This window comes from Chionomys nivalis, chromosome 7 (genome assembly GCF_950005125.1).
Source record: "Chionomys nivalis chromosome 7, mChiNiv1.1, whole genome shotgun sequence".
NCBI lineage: Eukaryota > Metazoa > Chordata > Mammalia > Rodentia > Cricetidae > Chionomys > Chionomys nivalis.
In genome coordinates, this window is record NC_080092.1 from 6,239,575 (window position 1) to 6,256,583 (window position 17,009).

Consider the following 17,009-nt stretch of genomic DNA (forward strand, 5'->3'; position numbering starts at 1 on the left):
AAGTTGCTGTTCATAGCTGCAATCATGTACTCTACTGGGTGCCCTAAACACATTAATATCCATAATTTACACACAGCTTGACCCTCTTATGTATTTGAGCTTTATTGATATGACAGTTGACCTATCTTTTATTTCTTTTTAAAGTATTTGAATCATTTGTGGATTATGTGGCCGTAGAACAACTAGACGGTGACAACAAATACGATGCTGGGGAACATGGCCTGCAGGTAACCTCGTGTGCTCAGTACTCCCCAACACTGCTGTGTTCTTCTGCTTTTGAGATTTGTAGCCTAAAGGCTCTGTCTTGAGTGGTCTGCTCAGGTGGGAGGATTTTATTGAGGAGGTGCAGTGTTTTACAGGCAGAAGCAGCACTCGGTAGACCAGGCTGGCTTCCGCCTCCCTGGTGGATTGGCTGGAACTAAAGGCATGCACTACCACACCCAGCTTTTATATTTGTGGATGCCTAGTTTGTCTCCTCCCATTGTTTTACTTCTCCGAGCTCTAGGGTGTGGCCCCAAGGGACTCTGAGCTGGAACAAGTGACCTGTCCATGATGCAGTGAGAGATGGGCTTTGCTGCAGGCTGGCCAGCTGCATGCAGTAATCTTGGGTCTTGTTTTCAGGCTTATTGCTGGGCTCTCACTGGCTCAATGACTTTATCAGAGCCTATCACAATGCTTACCAGGCCTGCCAGTTTGTAACTCAGGGTCCCACAACTCTGCTTTGCTGGGTCAGACACAGGGCCAGAGACTTTGCTGCACACGAGAGTAAGGGTTGTGTTGAGCAGTGCTTAAGAGGCATGGTGGTTGACATTTTGCCCCTTGGAGGAGGAGTTAGTATCTGGTTGTGCAGCATATCGTGCAGAGAGTGCTCTCTTGATTGGGAAGGGGTGGAGACGCAGTATTTGGTTTTTCTTCGTTCTTGGTTGGTATGGACTAGGTGCCTGGGCCTTTCTTTGTCTTTCTTGAGAGAGCCCTCGTTAGTCACTCCATATTATAAAGAATGTCGCCAAATAGGGTTTCCAGGTTTTTAGCTGTGAACTGGAGAGGGGTTGGAAGTGAAGACCCCGGTAGTGGAGTTGAGGTGTGCTGCTGAGAAGCAGGGCTGAGCATTGTCAGCACCAACCTGTGCCCCAGCACTCAGGAAAGAAGGCCGACTGGCTGGAGTCCTTCCTGCTGCAGACCTGTGCTGGTTCTGTATTTTCCACATTGTTTGGGTGCTAAAATTGTAGGTAGCAGTGGATTTTAAAACAACCCCTGCTGGTCACATCTAGGTTAGGGTGTAACCTTCCACACATTACAGAAGATCTTAAGGATCTCTAAACAAGCCTGCAGATGTCCTCACTTTTACCACCAGACGTTGCCCAGTGTGTGCTCCCTTAGTGCTCAGACTGTTTATTTTAATTTAATGTGTGTATATACATGATATGCATGTGTAAGCATGTGTATGGGGACATGTTTAGATGTCAGAGGGCAATTTTGTGGACTCATTGGTGTGGGTTTGTGGGACTATGAACTATGTCTCTGGCCAGAAACAGGTAAAGTTGGATGTGGTGAGGTGTACCGTTAGTCCCAGTATTTGATAGGCAGAGACATGTGAATCTCTGAGATCCATGCCCACCTGATCTACATAGTGAGTTCTAGGCCAGCTAGAGTAACCTAGTGAAACTTTGTTACACACACACATAAAACCCAAAAGATGGATAAAGCCTGGTGTGGTAACTGAGGAGGCAGAGGTAGGAGGTCACTGGAAGTTTGAAGTTTACAAAGTGAGACTCTGACTAAAATCACCATTTCTTCCCAACTTCCAGGAAGCAGAGAAAGGTGTGAAATTCCTAACTTTGCCACCAGTGTTACACCTGCAACTGATGAGGTTTATGTATGACCCTCAGACGGACCAAAACATCAAAATCAACGATAGGTAACAGAGGGTGGGGGGGGATTTGGGTGGCCTCTGCTGTGTGTATGGGGCCTTGGAGGCGTCGTCTAATGGGTGCTCGTTTTTAGTTGATTGTCTTGTCAGTGATCCTGCCCTGACCCCAGCCTCTACTGTGCCACACTGAAGGCAAAGGACAGGGTTTTCTGAATTGGTCACAGAGTTTGTTTTTAGCTTTTCTAATGCTTAGATTTTGAATAAATGTAGATTTTTTTTGATGTTTTTTGTTTTGATTTTGACTGAATGTGTGTGTATGTTTGTTTATGTTTCAATATTTTCAAGGCAGGTTTTCTCTGTAGCCCTGGTTGTCCTGGAACTGGCTCTGTAGACCAGGCTGGCCTCAAACTCACATTTATTATTTGTCTGCCTTGCCTCTGCCTCTCAAGTGCTGGGATTAAAGGCACGTGCCACCCGGCTAAATTAGTGGTTTTGTTTTAGCTTCCAGAATGTGCTTGAATTTAAAGATGATGATGTATGTCTACCCCAGTTCAGTTTACTTTCCATATTTTTAAGACAACAGATTTAAGGATGTCGGAATGTGGTTCCATTGGTACAGTGCTTGCCTAGCATACACAAGGCCCCGGGTTTCGTCCAGGCATGGTGTTGCATGTCTGTAATCCAGCATAGGGCAGGTGGAGACAGCAACATTAGAAATTCAGGATTCTTAGATGCATAGTGAGTTTGAGGTCAGCCTGGCCTTTGTCGACGAACCCTTGTAAGAGTGATGTTGCGTACTTATCTGAGTTGGTCTGCAGTTTTATCCTGATTAGTTTGAACATCGACATAGAACAGGACAGGTGATGGTCATTCATGTTTGAGGGGAGAGTGTAGCTGAATTATTTTCACAAACTGAGTATGTGCTTACCTGCCTGTGTTCTAGCACCCCATTTTTGTTTTTTATTGGAATTCTTGTCATTGTTTTAAAGTGTGAGATTTTTCTTGAATTTCCAGATCACACATTTTAGCAGATAGGGCCATAGTCCCAAGGTAGTGGGGCTGGATCCAAACAGCCTTTGGCCACTAAACACACACTCTTTGGGGCTCTGTTCCACCTTGCATTGCTTTCCTTCCTGTCTCTGAAGGCTGTATTTAATTTTGAGACACTTTAAATTCAGGCTGGCCATCAACTCACCAGAACTATAAACTTGGATCATCTTGCCTTCACCCTCGTGAGCTCAGCCAACATACGTTATCTATACCATGCTGGTGATAGAGCCCAATGCCTTATGCATGCTAGGCAGGCACTACCAACTGAGTTGCCATTCCAGACTTGAGTACAGGTTAATTTATCATTGATAAGATTTAGCAAATCACAAATTAGGAAGCTGATAATTTAGAGCTGTGTCAAATACAGTATGTTCATATAATAGAAGGGTAAGGTTCTTTTTACACACATTTGGCCAGCTTGTTCTCTGATTACCCTAGGCTTACATACACCCTAGAACTGACTTCAGTGTCAGTTTGCTATAAGACAGTTGGGTGAAGCTTTTGAACATGAGCCTGTTAGTTACCCAAGTTTTCTCCGAGAATATTCCCTCAACTTTAAAGTGACAAATAATTTTTCTAGTAAGAGCTCTTTCAGAAGTTAACTTCAAGAGCCTTCAGAATCATTGTAATTCATGATTAAAGATGGACAGTTAATTGTAAGAATTTACAATAAAGTTCTAATGGATCTCATGCTTTGCATATAAATCAATAGCTTCTTTTTTAAATATTTTTGAATAGGTTTGAGTTTCCAGAACAATTACCACTTGATGAATTTTTGCAAAAAACAGACCCTAAGGACCCTGCAAATTATATTCTCCATGCAGTCCTAGTTCACAGCGGAGATAATCATGGTGGACATTACGTGGTTTACCTAAACCCCAAAGGGGATGGCAAAGTAAGTGTTAGCCTTGGATGTTGATGTTCAAAAAACCTGCCTCTTCTGTTCATGCTTCATGAAATTACTGGATTCCTTCCCAGCCTTTGAATGTTTGTATGTTTTTTTTGTTTTGTTTTGTTTTTTGTTTTTTTTTTTTAACTGAAGCTCTGTTTTCTTGTCTAATTTTCAACAATGCAAAGGTGAATGGTATATTCTGTGTTAAGAATTGTACCTCACAGACCCTCTGTCTCACGAACTGACAAATACTGAAAACAGTGGTTCTCGTTGGCTGGTTAGGGAGGCTTCATTGAATCAGGCCTGTTCACACGTTCATCCTCCAGGATCCCTGGTGTGATGCCACTTGGCAAAGGTTTTCAGAATAGGTCTTTTTTTTTTTTTTTTTTTTGAGGTACTTCAGCATTTAAAGTGATGAATTGGAGGTTAAGTAATTTTAAGTCAGAAGCCTATTACGTTATTATGGAGTTAATCTATTAAAATGTATGATTTAATTGTACTCTGTGCCTTTAATTCTTCAAAGGATTAGCTCTGTGCTAACGATTGGTCTAGAGTCAGAAGCAGGCTATTTGAATAGTTAACAAAACAGTACCAGTGAGCACATAGTGCCTCTTTCAAATTCTGAACAAGAAAGACAGAAGCACTCTGGGTGTTGTAGGAGGGTGTGTGTCTCTACTCTTAAATCTTTCTGCTTTTCCTTCTAGTGGTGTAAATTTGATGATGACGTTGTATCCAGGTGTACTAAAGAAGAAGCTATTGAGCACAATTATGGGGGTCACGATGATGACCTATCTGTTCGACACTGCACAAATGCCTATATGTTAGTGTACATCAGGGAATCAAAGCTAAGTGAGTACCAGTGGCTTGTGTTATCCTTGTACCATGGCAAACTTGTATAGTTGTATGAAGAACCCCTCACTGCCTCAGTGTTCTCTTTGTACAATACAGTACTATAAAGGGCAGTGCACCTAGCCATGTTGTCTGGCCAAACACCCCTCCCCCCTTATTCTTTCTATCTCCATCATTCTATCCCCAAAAGCAAACTACTTTGAGATTGTGGCATCAAAGTGGACATGGTCTCAAGACCTTCCACATTCCTAGATTATTTTATTAATGAAGACATAACATGAGATTCTTATAAGGCGGGAAAGCAGAATCAACCAGGTGAAAGATTGTTTGTCCTGCAGGTGAAGTCTTACAAGCTGTCACCGACCATGATATCCCTCAGCAGTTGGTGGAACGATTGCAAGAAGAGAAAAGGATCGAGGCCCAGAAGCGGAAGGAACGGCAGGAAGCCCATCTCTACATGCAAGTGCAGGTCAGCCTCAGGCTTGGAGACTGCTTGTGGGCTCTGCATGCCACAGGTCTCTGCTGTCCCTTCTGAGCATTCTGGACATATGGTCTATCTGCAGGGTTCACTGTGGGCAGTGAGGCAAGTGGTTGAGGCCTTTGGAGATTTGAGTGTGCTCAGGGTAACGTCTCACAGGTTGTAAGCTTGGCTCTGTGTGCCTTCAGATAGTCGCAGAGGACCAGTTTTGTGGCCACCAAGGAAATGACATGTACGATGAGGAGAAAGTAAAGTACACCGTGTTCAAGGTTTTGAAGAACTCCTCCCTCGCAGAGTTTGTTCAGAGCCTCTCACAGACCATGGTGGGTATAGTTCCTCTGCTCACATCCAGGCTACTGATATACCATGAGAGACTGCTTGCTCCCTTGGGTGGTCAGTGTGTCTAGGCCCTGCATGAAAGTGAGGGCGATGTTGAGCTGAGCTCCTCTGACCTGGCCCAAAGAGGCTGAATCTCAGAATCTGCTTCTCTCAGTCCCCAAAGCTAGCCTTGTAAGAGACCTCAGAGGGGCTGTGGACTGCTCTTCCACTACCACCAGGGGTTGGTAAAACAGGCTCCTGAGCTGGACCCTCGCGTGGTCCTCGTGAGGTCAGAGGCACAAATTTTCCAAGCCATGGGACAAAAGTTTAATTTTGGGTCAAACCCCCTTAACCTTTACTCTCAAAAGCCTTAAATTGATAAAGATGGAAATATATGCTTATTTTTAATTAACTTTTGAATTTTTCTCAGGGGTTTCCACAAGATCAAATTCGATTATGGCCTATGCAAGCAAGGAGTAATGGAACAAAGCGACCAGCAATGTTAGATAATGAAGCTGACGGCAATAAAACAGTAAATATTGTTGGTAGATCCTCGGGTATCTCGTGGAACTCTGCGGGAGGCTCTTGTCCTGCAGTTAGCAGCCATGTGTCCTTGTGGGTTGCATTCAGTAAAGCTGGACATGTTCTGCACTGCTCAAGTGTAGCTGTCGCCCTGTCACCTAGGCCATTGCCACCTTCTAAAATCACCGTCTCTTTTGGAAATAGATGATTGAACTGAGTGATAATGAAAACCCTTGGACAATATTCCTGGAAACTGTTGATCCTGAGCTGGCTGCTAGTGGAGCAACATTGCCCAAGTTTGATAAAGATCGTAAGTGCCCATGAGGTGCCTGCTACTTTTAGAGCAGTCGCTAGGCTTGGAGTCCTCAACTGATCTCAGCAGAGGTCTGAGCCTTGTTCCCTTGAAGAAAAATCTCCTGGTGTCTCCATGTTAACTCATTCAGTCCCTTCCGTGTTGAGGGCTCCTAGGGAAGCCGCAGGGGACTGGCTCAACTTGATCCTCCTGTAAGAGGGAGCAGATGGCAGTGAGGCTGTGGTGTCCTGGCTTCTGGCTTGTGCTCCTCACTCTGGTCTGAGGGTAGGGTTGCAGGCATGCGCTGGGTCACTTATCAGATGTCTACCCTTAGGACCACACAGCCTGTGTTGTGTGAAGGAGTTCTAAGTAATTAGTCAGGGCTGTGCCACTAAATATGTGGCTGCCTCGCACACTAGGACACTCAGCTGCTAGATATAGCACCCCCACCCCCTGGAATACTGGTCCAGCTAGTCAGCACTGGGTCTCAGTTCACTGCATTGGGTATCCTCTTCACTGTCTCCTGTAGTGGTTTACCCAGATGTGATTTGTGGGACACACCTTTGTTATCACTGGAGCAACCTCCTGAAGCCTCGTGTCATTGTTATTTCTAGGGGACTTCTCAGTGTCATTAGGTAGTCTCTTACCCCAAGGTTACTTGTTAGCATTCTCAGACATACTAAGGGTTAAGATCCTCCTAACAGCCTGTCCATCAACTTGTAGATGATGTAATGTTATTTTTGAAGATGTATGATCCTAAAACACGGAGCTTGAATTACTGTGGACATATCTACACACCCATATCCTGTAAAATACGTAAGTCCTGCCTGCACTTCTTTCTGACTAGGGTTTGCTAGTTGCTTTACAGCTGTATATTTAACAGATTTTTTTTCACCCTAGGTGACTTACTCCCAGTTATGTGTGACAGAGCAGGATTTATCCAGGATACTAGCCTTATCCTCTATGAGGTTTGCCTCCCCCCCCCCCCCCCCCCCTTCATTTCTCTACAATCAATCACTGCATTGTTTCTGCTTGGGGTGAGGTTGTTCTGCTTGCTTTGAAAATGTATTATTACTTAGTCTGTAGTTTATTTCGGTCCTCTGCTCTGTGTGTGGAGGTGGGGTGGGAGGAGGTTGAGACAGTGTCTCTCTGCAGCCCTGGCTGTTCTAGAACTTGCTCGTTAGTTGGAAATTACAGTTTTTGTTTTTGTGGTTTATTGAGACAGGGTCTCATGTAAGCCAAGCTGGATTCAGACTTGCTTATATATAACTTCTTTGGCCTCCTAATCTTACTGCCTCTACTTCCCCAAAGTGTTGTTATTACAAGTATATCCCACCATGCCTGTTGCACATTTAAGAATAGGTCGCTTTTACCTGTTTAGGATTGGTACTCATTAGATACTTTTAGGTTTGTTTTTCCCACTTGTATTTTAATAAGAATGTGTGGTCATGAGCTTGGAGTCTGGCTGTTTGGAGGGTTGCATGAGCACAGAATCCAGGGTCAACCTAAAGAAATAAGGAGACCCTGTCTCAGATTAAAACACATAACATATAGACGAATAGATTTGAATACAGAGAAAGCATAAATAACCAAAAAATTTGCTCATAACATTCTTAAATGTAACCATTTGCTGTCTCTTCCCTGTAGGAAGTTAAGCCGAACTTAACAGAGAGAATTCAGGACTACGATGTATCTCTTGATAAAGCCCTTGATGAGCTGATGGATGGTGACATTATAGTGTTTCAGAAGTATGTATCGTTGATATTTTCCATCTCTTTTGTATGCATATCAAGTTTTGTAACCATGTGTGCTATGCTGTGAGCTGCAGTTGAGTGTCCTTAACCTCAACAGTAGCTAATTACAGGTTTTGATATTAGGGGCAGTAAAAATTAGCCTTATTTAAAGTTCTCTTGGTGATATGGTGGTGAGCACTGTAATCCTAGAATTTGGGAAGAAGAGGCAGGAGGCTCTAGGAGCTGCATAGCAAGTTTGAGATTATCCAGGGCTCTGTGAGAGCCTGTTTCCCAAACCCAAGTTCTCTGATGTCCTACAGATGTCTGTAGGGACCAAAGTGGGATGTCTTTATAGAGGAAAATACTTGAGGTTGGCCTTATCAGAGTCTCCCTCTGGCAGTTCACTTCACTGCCTACATCCACACCTGCAGGCGTTTCCTGGGGCTCTAATGTCCAGCAACCTGATAATGGACAAGAGCTGCAGGTGTGGAGCGCTAGCCAGAGCCCAGGCTGGACGCAGTGAGCTGCAAAGGAGCCTATTTTAGGGAGGGTTTGGTCATGCAGTCACTGGGGAAGCAGCCAGGACTGAGTGTCTCCTGTAGAGCTCCATAAGTACATGCCTTTCTGGATTTTATTTGTGTGTGTGTGTGAGAATGTGTGTCTGCTGCCAGTGGAAGCCAGTAGTGGGGATTAAGATCCCGTGGGACTGGAATTACAGATTGTTAAAAGCCACATATGGGTGTTGTGGGTGGAGCCCAGGTCCTCTGGAAGTGCTTTTAATGGCTGAGCCACTTCTCCAGGCACAGGCTTGTCTTTCTTGTGCCATGTTCCAGCTTTCAGTGAGAGCACTCTGTCTTCCATCATACTGCTTTCCATCTGTGTCGCTGGTGTCTAGATGACGGTCGGTACCTTTTGCTACCCCCGATTCAGTCCACAAACATTTTTTTCTCCCCAGGGATGACCCTGAAAACGATAACAGTGAATTACCCACTGCAAAAGAATATTTCAGAGATCTCTACCACCGTGTCGATGTCATCTTCTGTGATAAAACAATCCCCAATGACCCTGGGTTTGTGGTTACGTTATCAAATAGGATGAATTATTTTCAGGTATTGAACATTTGCTCTTTGCCACTTTTATTTATCCTTCCTAGAAGACACACTATATATTTGTGAAAGAAACTGTATGATGCTCTTAATAAGAAGGAAGACAGTGCCTTGCTTGGTATGGACTTGGCTCAGACAGAGGTTTCAAGTTCCCCGCTTCCCTGGGCTCCACAGCAGATTTAAGACTAGCCTGGGCCACACAGCATGAAGCCTCAAAGTGCTGAAAAGTTAAAATTGGTTGAGTTAGAAGATATATTAAAGATTAATATATCTAAAGAGATAAATACTAATTTTGATATAACCTATCGCATTATATTTACTTTTTAGCAGTCGGCATTGTACTGTATAACTATATACAGTTAACAGTCGACATTGTACCGTATAACTGTATACAGTTAGTTAAGCAGGAAAGACAAGTTGGTCACTTCCATGAGGACACCATTAGGAATGCTGTTTTGTTATGGGCAATAGTAAAATAAATTTCTGGGGAATTTTAATTCAGGCTAACCATGTAGATCACATTCTGTGGAAATGTAAGTAATTAGCCCCAAATTTAATAAACACATGTCCAACCTTTCCCCGGAGTGCCAACCTCTTTCTGGTCCTTCTCTGCCTCCTAGGTTGCAAAGACAGTTGCACAGAGACTCAACACAGATCCCATGCTGCTGCAGTTTTTCAAGTCTCAAGGGTAAGCGAGGCTCACTCTGCTGCTCACTGATATTCTTCCTTGTGTACTGTCTGAGTTCCTCCAGGCATCGTGGGAACACTTGACTATATAATGGGGGTCACCTGCATCTACTTCTTAGTTTGAAATACACGTGTGTTCTTACTTATACCTCAGCCACATGACTTTGAGGTGATGAAGGTTTACCTCCTCTACTGTTATATTTGATAATGGTTGACCCGCCCTGCTTCTTTGGGTCCTGTGCAGCTGTATGCTATCCCCACACAAGCTGAGAGATTGAGGTCTGGGCAACAGAAGTGGGCTAGGTAGGTGCAAGCAAGGTTTCAGACAGTACACAACCAGCTGTTTGTGTTTGTTTATTCTCACTTGGTGTGTATTGTAGACCAGTAAACAATTTGCTTATTGTTTTCTTATGCGCTCTTTTCTTGTAGTTACAGAGATGGCCCTGGTAACCCTCTTAGACATAATTACGAAGGTACTCTAAGAGATCTTCTACAATTCTTCAAGCCAAGACAACCTAAGAAACTTTATTATCAGCAGGTATGAATCCAAGTCAGTGTGACTAGGTGATAAAAGGAAGCTTTGAGTTTTCTCTGGAGTCTGTCTAAGCAAGCGTCTCTTTTTCTCAATAGCTGAAGATGAAAATCACAGACTTTGAGAACAGGAGAAGTTTTAAGTGTATATGGTTAAACAGCCAGTTTAGGGAAGAGGTAAGTGTTTCTTCTGATTGTCACTGGTGGCACTCTTTGGAGCTTTATCACTAAAGCGCATGAGAGCACTCACTCCTTCAGTGCGGGCATGGAGTGAGGCCTTTAAAGGCTGGATGTGATAGAGCATGGCTGAGCTAGCAGAGCTGAAATGAGAGCTTGGAGTGGCCCCCTGGCCTAGAGCCAGGCCACCACAAGCTGCCTCAGCCTTGGCCTACCTAGCTTAGCTCATCACCCGTCAGGATATGCTCACAACCAGGCTGTGCCCCTATGCCATATCCATCAAAGAAGAGCATACTTGCTTGGTTACCAGGCCATTTTACCTCCCAACTCCACCAGAATTGAGAGACTTGAGACCTAAATACTGTGTTTTCTGTATTGTTGATGAGGCTCTAACCCCTGAGTTACTGGTGCCTTTCCTGAGGACCAGCTCTCTGTATTCCTGTGCTGAGAACAGGAATGCTCTTAGGGTGACCCAGGGATGCTTTCTTAGATACTGTTCTGATCTACAGTCCTTCCCGGTTTGGAGGAGGTGGTCCTACTACCATGAATGAGTCCATAATTGGGGCTGCTAGGGTGGGACTTTGAGTGACAGCTCCTCACCTCTCTTCCCGGCTTGAACTAGTGAGTTCTTGGGTTTGTTGTAGCAGAAATCTGTTTCCTTTAAAGCACTTGTAACACTCTGTCATCACCTAGGAAATAACACTATACCCAGACAAGCATGGCTGTGTCCGGGACCTGTTAGAAGAATGTAAAAAGGCCGTGGAGCTTGGTGATAAAGCATCAGGGAGACTTAGGCAAGTATCTCCGGAGCTGCAGGAGGTTGGGACAGCCAGCCTCTTCCGAAACTGAATGGAAATCAAATAGCCTTTCTTCTGCGGTTGCTGTTTTGGAGAGGCCAAGCCTCTCTTCCCTTCTGCTGTTAACTATAGTAAATGTCTGTGATGCCAGTAGCAAAGGAACAGTGTGTTCCAAGGTGCTTGGAGTGTGCGCACGCTTGTGTGTGTGTGTGTGGGGGGGGGGGTCCATACATCTTCAGTGGGTAAGAAGTTTCTTGTGTAGCCTCTGTGCAGATATAAAGTGAGGTCCCAAATTCTGCTTTTATGAGTCTGAGCATGAGTCCTTTTTTTTGCCTTATGGATGCCTCATAGACAGGTGGCTTTGGGGCTGTTTGGTTCCCTAAAATACTTTCTTTCTTTCTTTCTTTCTTTCTTTCTTTCTTTCTTTCTTTCTTTCTTTCTTTCTTTCTTTCTTATCCTTCCTTATTTATTTATTTATTTATTTTACTTTCTAAAGTCTTTATTGAACCAATCACGTTAAATCACAAAACATTTCACTTGTTTTTTTTTTTTTTCAAGACAGGCTTCTCTGTGTAGCCTTTGCTGTCAGTCCTAGAATTACCTCTGTAGACCAGTGTGCGCCCTCCTGGCAGAGCCTGGCTAAATCAGAAAGTATTAGCAAAAGCTTCTGCATGCTTCCAGGATGGTCCTTGTCTCCCCGCCCCCAACAAACTGTAGATCAGATCTTAAATGATGGCCCCTTCACTCGTCACATGGCTTTAAAAAATAAATCACTAAAGAAACCCAAGTACAGTGCTACAACTCCTGGAGGCATCTGTAATTCTCATATTACTCCAGTTATAAGAACTCGGGCATGAATAAATCTGACCCAGTGCTCTATAGCACATTACATTGCCATGGCGCTAGCTTCAGTGTGCTCTTCCTCCTTTATGACCACCAAGATCCGATAGGAAACCTATCTTTGTACTCTGCTCAGCCTGCTGGCCTCTTGTATTATACTCAGTGACTAGTCTTCCTATAAAAAATTAATAATAAAAGTACAATACATAAAGCATAATTAAGCCAAGCGTATGGTCATGCTCACTCAGAGTTCCTTCTCCTGAGCATACATACATGTCATCATGCCCCTTTCTTGTGTCTTTCCGTGAGTGCCAATATGTCACTGCCCCGTTTTCCTTCTTTCAGGCTGCTAGAAATTGTGAGCTACAAAATTATCGGTGTGCATCAGGAAGATGAGCTGTTAGAGTGCCTGTCCCCTGCGACGAGTCGGACGTTTCGAATAGAGGTAGCTGTGGCCTGCCGGCCTCAGAACCAGTGCCACTGTGGTGGGCTGTATAGAATTTCATCCCGGCTTTAAAAATGCTGCACTATGAAAAAAATACACACAGTGTAAGATAATGCAGCCACCATTCAGTGTGTACTTGATGGTGTTGAGCACAGTTGCCTTCTAAGCATCCTCTATCCAGAGCTGTTCATCCCAAAGTACTGCTGTCTGCTTTTGTGTCCTTGTGAGGGAAGTCTTTATAAGTTTGGGCCAGGTGTGGTGAAACACACTTTTTTCCTTTGGTATTATTGCCTGCGTGTACATATCTGTACCTCATGCACGCAGAGCCCAGAAAAGGTGGTGTTAAATCTGCTGGAGCTGGAGTTACAGGTGCTTGTGAACCACTGTGGGTTCTGGTAATGAAACCCAGCTCCTTTGGAAGAGCTTAACTACTGAGTCATCTCTCCAGCTCCACTGTTGGCTGAGAGCTTTGATTCCAGTACTCAGGAGGCAAAGACAGGCCAGACTGATCTATATTCCAAGTTCTGGGCCAATCAGAGCTACGTAGTTAGGCCAAACATACAAGTAAAAAAATTAGTTTGGGCGCAGACAGAATGACTCAGCTGGTGAAGGCGCACCCCTCACCCCAGCTTGGTGGCCCGAATTTGATCTCCTAGACTCACATGGTAGATGAAGACAACTGGCTCCTGCGGGTTGTCCTTTGACCCCCCGATTTGACGTGCCTACCATGGCAGGCATGTGTGCACACACACACAAATCAATTGATAATGTGTAACTCGATATGTGGGCACAAAGCACGTCCGGGCAGAAACTCTGGGTCAGTAGTGGAAATAGAGCTAATGCTATTTCTACAGTAACTGGTTATAAATGTTTTGGTTTCTTCCAAGAAACCTGAACTGTCTTGACTGAGTTAACTGAGTGTGGCCTTTTGGTAGAAATGTCTGCCAGCAGCATACATTACAAACTGCCCGAGGCTTATGAGCTTAAATAGAAGAACAGTTTGCAATGCTCACAGTGGCCTTGTTTGCCAGTACATTCTCTAACAGAAGCCCCTTTCACTCTGCCCTTCCCCCGCCCATCCACCCACCTGTTTACACCACCTGAGGTCTGGGTTCATCTGCATCTAAATGGGAGTTTACCCATTGAGTCAGGTTAGAGTTTAAATAATAACCACACTTAGAGGAAGTCTTTGTGTTTAAAATGTGTCTCCAGGAAATACCTTTGGACCAGGTAGACATAGATAAGGAGAATGAGATGCTAATCACAGTGGCGCATTTCCACAAAGAGGTGTTTGGGACTTTTGGAATTCCATTTTTGCTGAGGATACACCAGGTAAGAGTCCTGTCTGAACTCTGGGCCTTTGAAGTACTATTGATCTCAGCTGATGGGGCAGGCAACATGGCAGTACACTGGGTGATGGCATATTCTGCCTAAGCACACCTGTTTGTCTTCCAGGGCGAGCATTTCAGAGAAGTGATGAAGCGAATTCAGAGCCTGCTGGATATCCAGGAAAAGGAGTTTGAGAAGGTGTGTGCTCTTTGGAACCTGGCTAGGCTTTAGTGGCTAGCACTTGAAGCTGAGTGAGGCCGCTGAGCCTCTTGGGCAAAACAGCAGGGATAATGGAGAAGTTTATCTTTTGTTTTCCAGTTTAAATTTGCAATTGTCATGATGGGCCGGCACCAGTACATCAATGAAGATGAATATGAAGTGAATTTGAAGGACTTTGAGCCACAACCTGGTAAGAGGCTCTCAACAGAGGCCTTCATTTGGCCTGTAGGTCTTGGAACCATGTGCAGCCATTGAGAGTCAGCAGCACCCTTGGCTTTGAGTGAGTTTCCCACAGCTCAGGCCTCTGCATTTCCAAGGATGAGAGCTTTTGCTGTGCATTAATGGGCTGAGGAGTGGGTGATTCTGCTTCAAGTTCCCCCTGGGGCTGTGTTTTAGCATTTGATTTGCATCAACTTGTGTTGTGAGCAGCCCAACTCCAGCTGAATGAGTAGGGTCTGAGGTGAAGACTGGATCTGGTGGTTGCCAAGGGTCTTAATGGTTTGTTCTCTGTCCCTGCAGGTAACATGTCTCATCCTCGGCCTTGGCTAGGGCTCGACCACTTCAACAAAGCCCCAAAGAGGAGTCGCTACACTTACCTTGAAAAGGCAATTAAAATCCACAACTGACTTCCTTCCCATGTCCAAGGCGAGGGACAGCTCGTGGGTGTGTGCCCTTTTTAACAGCCGTAGAACTTTGGTACACGTGCACTCTAGCCGAAGTCTCCAGCAAGAGGATTTGCTGCTGATGTTAATTTTATTTTGTTGAGGCTGTTCAGTTTGGCTTCTCTGTATCTATTGACTGCCCTTTTTGAGCAAAATGAAGGTGTTTTTATAAAGCTTGGATGCCAATGAGAGTTATTTTATGGTAACCACAATGCAAGGCAACCATCAGCATCATGGGAGAAGATCCCTAGGATGCGAGTCCCTGGCAGAGGCGTCCGGTTGGTGCAGGCAGCCTGGCCCCCTGCCCGGGTCCTGCACAGCTCTGCAGTTAGAGCTAGTCAGGCCGATGTGTAGGCTCGTCCGACTCTTCCTTCAGTTAGACTTTGAGTGACCTGTGCACATCTGTAAAGGCAAACCAGAGAAACCACCCTGCGCAAAGCACTCTGCTTCACTGTGTGTGCTGCTGGCCCTCTCTGGGGTTCCTCTCCTCAGCTGCCTGGGGTGTTTTTAATAAACATCCCACTTCGTCAGCCATTGGCAAAGTGGATACACTGAGTTCAGTCCTGACAGCTAGGGGTCTTTTTATACATGGAGAACATTGTCAGATACAATTAAGGTTTACTCTGTTGCCTCTTGGCAAACAATGATCTGAGCAGGTGAAAGAATCACTCTAGGTTTCTGTGAGGACGGAGTGGATGAGCAGCAAAGGAGAGCGCCTTTTAGCAAGAGCGCATGCTCGCTAGTGGTTAGTAAGCTGTTGACTTTGTAAAAAAGATAAAAGAAAAACAGGAAAAAAAAGGAAAATTAAATTGTATATTTAATGAATGAAACCTGTACAATTTGCCCCTGGGAGGAGGTCTTTTCTGTTGGGTGAGTGCAAGTGAACTTGGCCGACTTGGACACTCTGTGTGTAGCTTTATTTGAGTCCTCTCTTTGTCCTTTTGTTGGAGCTAATGCCAGCTGCGTGTCTAGTTTTGAGTGCAGATAGAATCAGCAAGCCACACTTCTTGTCCCCCCCCAGTACTTCCGTTTGTTTCTGTAGCAGCAGTGTACACCAACTCTCCTGTATATTGCCTTTTTGCTGGAAAATGTTGTATGTTGAATAAAATTTTCTATAAAAATTATAATCCAGTGAGTGCTGTGGAAGCCGAGGACGAGTGTCCTCTCCCTGGAAACAGGCCTGGGAGCCTTGCATTGAGTTAGGGGTTCAACCACTATGGATTTTTCTCAGATATTGGATTTTTCCTTTGGGTGGCAGTTTTTTGTCTTGCACTGCAGGCCTAGAACATGCTCTGTAGACCAGACTGGTCTTGAACTCAGAGATCCACCTGCCTCTGCCTCCCAAATGCTGGGCTCAAAGGTGTGCACCACCACCCCTGGCTTCAGTTTGGTTTTGGCCTCTTAACATTTGAGCTTGAGAAGCAAGGTTTTTGTTAAGGTATCTAGTTCTAACAGTCAGGAAGCAGAGGTAGGAGTATCAGTCAACCTGTGCTCCATAGCTCCTGTCTAGAGTTCGGGATGTAACTGATGGTGAAGTATTTGCCTGGTGTATGCAAGGCCCCTGGGCTTCATCCCCCCAGGATCTAAGGAAAACCCAAGAGTCCTCACTGGGACTGGGGAGATTGGAGGTCTCTGGCTGAGCTGTCCATGGGAGGGTACCACTGGCCTGGTTCTGAGCCACCTGCACGCTGACTTCCATTTTCCTTTTGCACTATGAATTGTGTGCCTTCCAATAACTTGTGTTGTACAGATCAATGGGATAAGGAGCAGATCATGGGGGACCCCGTAGGCCTTGATCCTGCTGTGCCCTTTGGCCTTTTACAAATGAGAAGTTACTGGCAGTCATAGGCAAGGCAGTGAGGACTGCTCACCCAGTGTCGGCCTTTGAACTCCAAGGTTCCTGTTTGAGGGCTTGTTGGGGCTGGTCAGTCTTAGGTACCCACAATTTCTATTCCCCCTTAAATATTAAATGACTATTTTTCAAAGAACTTCTTGTAGTGTTTCTTGTGTGCCGCATTCATTTCCCATCCATCTTGAGTTCGTTTACCTGATTTGGGGGAAGGAAGAAGCAGACATTTTAAAATTTATGAAACAGTTGTCTTCAGCCTGCTCCCTTTAATCCTCTGAAGATGCCGGGTCCTTTGTTCTGTGGTGTGTGACTGTTGAGGTAGGGGAGGCCTTACCTGTAGTGGGAGCCGGTGTGACCCTGGTG

General features: G+C 44.8%; 1 protein-coding gene across 2 annotated transcripts in view; it reads left to right on the forward strand.

Moving 5' to 3' along the window:
• The window catches only part of Usp7 (ubiquitin specific peptidase 7), a 56,215-nt gene extending 39,455 nt beyond the window's left edge, over positions 1-16,760 (forward strand). For both annotated transcript variants that reach the window (XM_057774327.1, XM_057774329.1), the window contains 21 exons: positions 145-227; positions 1,809-1,918; positions 3,659-3,815; positions 4,517-4,661; positions 5,000-5,130; positions 5,328-5,462; positions 5,888-5,989; positions 6,184-6,289; positions 6,995-7,087; positions 7,172-7,239; positions 7,919-8,019; positions 8,960-9,113; positions 9,731-9,798; positions 10,227-10,335; positions 10,428-10,505; positions 11,199-11,299; positions 12,488-12,587; positions 13,800-13,919; positions 14,043-14,114; positions 14,235-14,325; positions 14,655-16,760. In XM_057774327.1, the coding sequence (XP_057630310.1) occupies positions 145-227; positions 1,809-1,918; positions 3,659-3,815; positions 4,517-4,661; positions 5,000-5,130; positions 5,328-5,462; positions 5,888-5,989; positions 6,184-6,289; positions 6,995-7,087; positions 7,172-7,239; positions 7,919-8,019; positions 8,960-9,113; positions 9,731-9,798; positions 10,227-10,335; positions 10,428-10,505; positions 11,199-11,299; positions 12,488-12,587; positions 13,800-13,919; positions 14,043-14,114; positions 14,235-14,325; positions 14,655-14,761 (2,231 nt within the window). In that variant the 3' untranslated portion in view covers positions 14,762-16,760. The remainder of the gene's footprint in view (positions 1-144; positions 228-1,808; positions 1,919-3,658; positions 3,816-4,516; positions 4,662-4,999; positions 5,131-5,327; positions 5,463-5,887; positions 5,990-6,183; positions 6,290-6,994; positions 7,088-7,171; positions 7,240-7,918; positions 8,020-8,959; positions 9,114-9,730; positions 9,799-10,226; positions 10,336-10,427; positions 10,506-11,198; positions 11,300-12,487; positions 12,588-13,799; positions 13,920-14,042; positions 14,115-14,234; positions 14,326-14,654) is intronic.
• The last annotated feature ends 249 nt before the right edge of the window (positions 16,761-17,009 follow it).